We start from the raw sequence: 8,159 nt of genomic DNA, 5'->3' as shown, positions 1-8,159 counted from the left end.
ACTGAAACATTTTAGTTGAACATTTTTTACAAAATCTGGTAACAATTTACTTTAACCTAATCCATTTTTCTCACGTATTGTTGACAACTCCTAAACTTCAATGGTGACAAATTTAAAAACATAATAATTTTATAATTTTAATATCACTAGTCAACCTCCAACTTCCGGAAGCAACCGGCAACCCCGGCATCGATTTCCACTTTCTGAATGTGCGAATCTTTCTTCAGGTGATGTTCCCATTGCGAAGAATAGTGCTCGATATCAATTTCCATATCGTCGAGGGCCAAAATCGCTTCCCTTCTTTCGGCCAACCGTCGCTTGACCTCCCGTAACTTCTGGTCCACATCCACCAGGCCACCGTATTCGCGAGGCCAGAGCGATTGCTCAAAGTGCTTTTTCGAATCGAGAACCGTACTGTGGCACTGAGGAAAAAGAAAAGGTTGGAATAATTCCAAATCAATGTATCTAACTTGATGAAGTTAACTTACACTTATTCTTGATTTGAGTTTTGGTGACGCAAAGGATAGACAAAGATTGGCAATGGCTACAGCGTATTTGGGAAGCTTGACTCCGTGTATCCCTCGAATACGAAACGGTATCATGTGATTGACAGCTTCCATCAGCAGTTTCATATCCGAAATACCCCAGATCCCGTAATGTTTCATGGTGCTGTTCGAATAATCTACCCAACCTCTGACGCCGGCAATCTGGAACTCCTCATCTTCCAGCATCATTTCCATGAACATCATCGTGTATCGAAACTCTGCTATCGGATCCATTTTCTCCACATCGAAGTTTCCGAAATGAGCCCAAATGACCTGTCGACCTTCCTCATCTTGTCCCAATGGGATCAGCACGCCATCATCGATCGCACTTCGCATCAGCTGTTCGTTACAGTCTAGCTTCTGGAACCACTTTGGGAAAGTTTGTCTCATGACCAAATACTTCTCGATGGCCTCCTGGGCCTGTGGGATCGAAAACTTCCGAAATCGCAAAAACCGTAACAGAAAGTTGGCATCGGTTCGACACTTGCGGATGTAAGGATGCTTTGCGATCCATTCCCTCAGCTTGGCCAGGGCCTGTTCCCGGATTTCATCGTCCTCGCGAAGTTCCTCCTTGGCCAGTTTACGGAATTTATCCGAGAGTTTGAACTCATATGGTTCATAATTGGTGGGATTTTATCAACACAAAACTTCGTGGTCGCTGAGGGCATTGCGGAACGTTGTAATCTGATGAGATCTTAGGGATGACTGAAACAAAGATGTTTATGAAAGTCTCAAGGTTTAGAGTTGAGAGATCAGAGAAAACCTTTTAAGAGAATAACTAACACAAAAGAAGACGCCATTATACCATGTAACGCTGCAACTTATCGATTTTGTTTGAACCAAATCTAAAACGGATGGCTGCCTGCATACCATAGTCACTCTTGATCCCCTTGAACGTAGGCAACTGCTGATCAGAAATCAGTAGATCGAACATTATTCGTCGGCACGCATGAAATGTCTAAGCAGCCGTCTGGTTTTCTTGTCTCTGCACCTTGAAAGACTTAATGAATTTCATGGGATTAACATTGATTATTTGTAGTCTAAACAGTAGATCAATCATCTGTGTAGGATTAAGTAGTACGAGATTAAGATTCAGCGGGTAGAATATTAGAGAGGATAGATTTTAGTTTTTGGTAATTTAGACCCGTTTTAAATTTTGACAAATAGATAGATTTTAAGACATTTTTTTACAGTTTCGGATCACTTAGAAAATTTGAACAAAAAGTCGTTTTCTAAAGTTTTAAGGTTTTTACTACTTTGATACGTTAAGCCGATTTTGAATATTTTTTGATAATTATGCAATTAATCATTTGAAAAATTCAAAATATGCCACATTTGGCAATCCTAAAAACATAGAAATATCAACTATATGTCAGTTTTGCATAGGAACTGCCTGTTTAAGAAGTCACATTATTCATTGCTATGAATTATTTTGTAATGTTGGAATTTTCTAATTTCATGAACAACACATGAAAAATTGTATGAGTTCTTTCGATTTTTCTTAGGATCATTCAACGTAAAAAAAGTCCTAAGAACTTATCCATAGGCTATGAATGCTCATGGAAAATGTTTGCTCATTCTCAAATAGGTTAAAATTCCGTTTATATCAGATTTATCAGATATCAGATTTCATCAGATTTATTATTATTGTTGTGATGCTTCTAAGATATAAGAAGTTTACAACAGCCATTAGATAAAATATGACCTGTTCGTTACAAGCTTTTTAAATTTTTAAATTATGTACGGTTTGTACGGTTGAGAAACAAGCGAGATACAGCGATTTTAGGTGAAGAGTGTTAAATTAAAACTCTAGATCCCTAAATGGTGTTTTTTGTCAGGTCTTAGCGTTTTATGAATTGATGGGAGATTCCAAAAGAATTTTTGTTATTTGGATGCGCCTGAAGAAAGTTACGAGCCTCCAAACTTGCAATAGTGTTATATTGACAATCTATAACGGTTAAGGGTTAAAAATGTTTACTAAATCAGGCTACATCAGGCTTATTTTAAAAAATCAGGAAAAAAAACAGAGGCTTATCAGGTTATCAAGATGGACATAAAAATCGGCAAATCAAGCAAATCCTAAAAAATCAGGCAAATCCTGAAAAATCTGGCACATGGCACAACCCAGTTCAAAGTTGCTAGCAATTTTTCGTTTTGAAATTCCAAAGTTTTTCAGGTCCTCCCCCGTTTTTTCCGGTCGAAAAAGATGTTTTTCTTGGTATTTAATTATACTCGGTTTTTGAATTTAAAATCAAAGTGAATTTTAAAAAAATCAATGTAAAGCCCTAAAATGTTTAACAATTTTTCCTCAAAACTTAATAACCGGTATGGAATCATGAAAAATACTTCGACGTCTTTCAACACGTAGTCTTTTCGCATCAAATTTGTTTCACAATTTCAACAATTTGCCAAGAACAAGTTCAGCTGACTCGGTTTTTTTGAGCCACTATGAATATTCCAGTTTTTCTAGAATGTGTACAGAGTTGTAAATAAAATTGTACAGTTTATATAGCAATATCTAGAAAATACATCGAAATATAATATTAAATCATCTTGTCATCTTGAATGGGCATTTGTCTTACAACACTTAAAATCATCAGATTGCACCGAAATATTTAGTTATTTTCTTAGTGCAGTTATATTTTTTTAAACAAATCCAAAAACATGTTCTGGAAAATAAATAACTTTCTTTATACAAACCAATAAATAACTTCAGTAGTGCCCTTGTCATTTGAACTTAAGATTCGTGAAAGTATTGAAAATCGTGAATAAGACAGGGCTGAACTAGAGACCTTTTCTGGCGAAAAAGATATTCCTCTTGTTAGAAAAATGTTACTCTGCTTAAAAAGTCTAACACTATTAGAATATTTGGTTTCTGCATGAAAAAAAAAATAAAAAAAAGATACAACGTGTCACTGGCAGGACTTGAACCCGCTATCTCCGCTTCAAGGTGCTGACAGGAGGTGAGCCGCTGTATCTTTTCCGAAAAATTCATCATATTCGCAAATATTCTTTCTTTTTTTGATACCTAATGTTTCTCTAATACTTTCCATCACCTTCGAAAAATTGATTACTTTCAGGTACAAAGATGTACCAAGACAAATTCATAACATTAGTATTAAAATAATTTAATTAAACATATGAATATCGAATAATGAATCATTTGACGTCGAAAACTGAAACTGGTAGTTGGAAATAAGATAACATAAAAAGTATTGTGTAACACATTAAGGAGTATCATTAATTTACCAAACGTTCTGTGTTTAGTTTTGTCGATTATAGTTTCATTATTAAATTCAGAACATTTGAAATATGCTTGTTAGTGTAGCAAACTTGCGGAGAACGAAAAATCGAGATATCTGGTATTTGGTCCGTAATGAGTTAGGAAAGCTAGTAAAACTTTGTTTGTTACTAATGAACGAAAATATGTGTTGCCTCATGTAAATGTATATCGAGTCTGCCGAAAACTACTCGTAAATTTAGAAAATAATTTAAAAATAATTTTGAAATTCTGTGAAAATTTTTCTAACATGACAATTTTCCCGCGTGATGTACCGAAATTCCCGGTTTCCCGGTGATGAGATAAAATTCCAAAGATTTTCATGATATTTCCGGTTCGCTAGCAACCCTACATACTGTGATGTTTCCCACACTGAACCCAAATTCACTCTAAAAATACACATGATTTTTCACTTAAAAACAAGGATCCAGTGATTTTCTTCCATTCAAGTGCGACATATATATTTCACTTGGCAGTCACTTAAATTTTAAGTGAATTCATCCACATTCACTTCAGTCGTCACTTGAATTTGAAGTGAGAAAAAATGTTCACTTCCCCATCATTTGAATTTCAAGTGAATTTCGGGTTGTAATTGTGTTTATTTTGAGAGTTCAAAATGACGAATTCTAAAATGCAGCGTATAGAGTTTATGCTGGATTTGGATTTTCTCAATTCTTTACCAGGCGATTTTGGCGGTAGTTTGTGTTAAACGTGATGTAAGAAAAAGTTATTAAAAGGTGTTATCATGTTTCAGCTTGTGGGTTGAACTGGACAGATTTTCTGGTTTGCAGCAGGGAAGATTTAGAAGTCAGACTATCCGCAGTAACCGATCTGCCTTGGGATTACGATGGAATTTTCCAATCAATAAATTTATGGCAAAAGCGTAATGTAAGTACACTGAGGTTTTTTACGCGGCTTTTTTTACGCGGATTTTCGAATTAACGCGGATTTTCGAATTAACGCGGTTTTTGAGAGAAAATATTCTAAGACTTTTTCAAAGAAAAACACTTAGAATCTTTTTGTAGTTTGAAAATCTTAGCTCTGAGACTAAGAACGTGATACATGATATCTGAGTCCTGAGACCTGAGACTTGAGACCTGAGACCTGAGACCTGAGACATGAGACATGAGACATGAGACCTGAGACATGAGACATGAGACCTGAGACCTGAGACCTGAGACATGAGACATGAGACATGAGACATGAAACCTGAGACATGAGACCTGAGACATGAGACATGAGACCTGAGATATGAGGCCTGAGACATGAGACATGAGACATGAGACCTAAGACATGAGACCTGAGACAAAAGACATGAGACATGAGACCTGAGATATGAGACCTGAGACATGAGACATGAGACCTAAGATATGAGACCTGAGACATGAGACATTAGACCAGAGACATGAAACATGAGACCTGAGACATGAGACCTGAGACATTAGACCTGAGACATGAGACCTGAGACATGAGACATGAGACCTGGGATATGAGACCTAAGACATGAGACATGAGACCTGAGACATAGAACATGAGACCTGAGACATGAGACATCAGACGATCTAATTGATTTTGTTTTTTATCTTAAAAATTAACTATCATTGTACGCAAATTTTTAAATAATCATGGTTCTTTCGCATTTTTTTAGTAACGTGCCTTTTTTCTCGAATTTTTTAATTAAAATGGTTTTTTACGTGGATTTTCGAAATTCGGGGTTTTTTTACGCGGATTTTCGAATTAACGAGGTTTTTTTTACGCGGATTTTCGAATTAACGCGGTTTATTTTACGCGGATTTTCGAATTAACGCGGTTTTTTTTTACGCGGATTTTCGAATTAACGCGGTTTTTGAGAGAAAATATTCTAAGACTTTTTCAAAGGAAAACACTTAGAATCTTTTTGTAGTTTGAAAATCTTAGCTCTGAGACTAAGAACGTGATACATGATATCTGAGTCCTGAGACCTGAGACTTGAGACCTGAGACCTGAGACCTGAGACATGAGACATGAGACATGAGACCTGAGACATGAGACATGAGACATGAGACCTGAGACATGAGACATGAGACCTGAGATATGAGACCTGAGACATGAGACAAAAGACATGAGACATGAGACCTGAGACATGAGACATGAGACCTGAGACATGAGACCTGAGACATGAGACAAAAGACATGAGACATGAGACCTGAGATATGAGACCTGAGACATGAGACATGAAACCTAAGATATGAGACCTGAGACATGAGACATTAGACCAGAGACATGAAACATGAGACCTGAGACATGAGACCTGAGACATTAGACCTGAGACATGAGACCTGAGACATGAGACATGAGACCTGGGATATGAGACCTAAGACATGAGACATGAGACCTGAGACATGAGACATCAGACGATCTAATTGATTTTGTTTTTTATCTTAAAAATAAACTATCATTGTACGCAAATTTTTAAATAATCATGGTTCTTTCGCATTTTTTTAGTAACGTGTCTTTTTTCTCGAATTTTTTAATTAAAATGGTTTTTTCACGTGGATTTTCGAAATTCGGGGTTTTTTTACGCGGATTTTCGAATTAACGAGGTTTTTTTTACGCGGATTTTCGAATTAACGCGGTTTTTTTTACGCGGATTTTCGAATTAACGCGGTTTTTTTTACGCGGATTTTCGAATTAACGCGGTTTTTGAGAGAAAATATTCTAAGACTTTTTCAAAGGAAAACACTTAGAATCTTTTTGTAGTTTGAAAATCTTAGCTCTGAGACTAAGAACGTGATACATGACATCTGAGTCCTGAGACCTGAGACTTGAGACCTGAGACCTGAGACCTGAGACATGAGACATGAGACATGAGACCTGAGACATGAGACATGAGACATGAGACCTGAGACATGAGACATGAGACATGAGACCTGAGATATGAGACCTGAGACATGAGACCTGAGACATGAGACATGAGACATGAGACCTGAGATATGAGACCTGAGACATGAGACCTGAGACATGAGACATGAGACCTGAGACCTGAGACCTGAGACCTGAGACCTGAGACCTGAGACATGAGACATGAGACCTAAGACATGAGACATGAGACATGAGACATGAGACCTGAGACCTGAGACATGAGACATGAGACATGAAACCTGAGACATGAGACCTGAGATATGAGACATGAGACCTGAGATATGAGGCCTGAGATATGAGACATGAGACATGAGACATGAGACCTGAGACAAAAGACATGAGACATGAGACCTGAGATATGAGACCTGAGACATGAGACATGAGACCTAAGATATGAGACCTGAGACATGAGACATTAGACCAGAGACATGAAACATGAGACCTGAGACATGAGACCTGAGACATTAGACCTGAGACATGAGACCTGAGACATGAGACATGAGACCTGGGATATGAGACCTAAGACATGAGACATGAGACCTGAGACATAGAACATGAGACCTGAGACATGAGACATCAGACGATCTAATTGATTTTGTTTTTTATCTTAAAAATAAACTATCATTGTACGCAAATTTTTAAATAATCATGGTTCTTTCGCATTTTTTTAGTAACGTGCATTTTTTCTCGAATTTTTTAATTAAAATGGTTTTTTTACGTGTATTTTCGAAATTCGGGGTTTTTTTACGCGGATTTTCGAATTAACGAGGTTTTTTTTACGCGGATTTTCGAATTAACGCGGTTTTTTTTACGCGGATTTTCGAATTCACGCGGTTTTTTTTACGCGGATTTTCGAATTAACGCGGTTTTTTTTACGCGGGTTTTTTTTTTACGCGGGACGAAATACCGCGTAAAAAAAACCTGAGTGTATTTGAAATCGGAGTGGTGTTCTATGAATGAGAGAGATAATTAACTAGAAACTTACTTAGAAATTCAGATAAATTTCACTCGTAATGTCATAGTGTAATTCACTTGACCGGTCACTTAAGTGAATTCACTTGACCCATCACTTAAAATTCAAATGAAATTACGTATGGCGAGAATTTACTACAGATGTCACTTATTTTTTAAGTGAAAATTATTTTGCGTGCACTATTGATCTCTCTTGTTTCTCTATCACCCACCCACCACGAGAGATGGCAATGTGCCTGATTTTTTAGGATTTGTCTGATTGTTCGAGGCTCAGTTAGACAACCTGATTAGCTATTGGATATCCCTGATTGTTGAAAATAAACCTAATTTTTGCAAATGTGATGAAAAATGGTCACTTTGAGCGAAATTTCTGATTTTTCCTGATTTTTATTATAACCAGTTGCTGATTTTTGAAAAAAATGTTGGCAACCCTGCAACTTCTCATCAACTCGGGATTTATC

At 36.8% G+C, this 8,159-nt stretch overlaps 1 protein-coding gene across 1 annotated transcript; it reads right to left on the bottom strand.

Moving 5' to 3' along the window:
- Window positions 1-146: 146 nt before the first annotated feature.
- LOC129752020 (clavesin-2-like) lies at window positions 147-1,178 on the bottom strand (the record flags this gene model as incomplete). Its single annotated transcript, XM_055747809.1, has 2 exons — window positions 147-422; window positions 489-1,178. Coding segments are annotated over 2 exons (966 nt in total), but the record flags the coding sequence as incomplete, so codon positions are not given.
- Window positions 1,179-8,159: the final 6,981 nt, after the last annotated feature.

The sequence above is a fragment of the Uranotaenia lowii genome, chromosome 3, assembly GCF_029784155.1.
Source record: "Uranotaenia lowii strain MFRU-FL chromosome 3, ASM2978415v1, whole genome shotgun sequence".
NCBI lineage: Eukaryota > Metazoa > Arthropoda > Insecta > Diptera > Culicidae > Uranotaenia > Uranotaenia lowii.
Note: the sequence above shows the minus strand (reverse complement) of the source record. Positions and strands in the feature narration are given on the sequence as shown.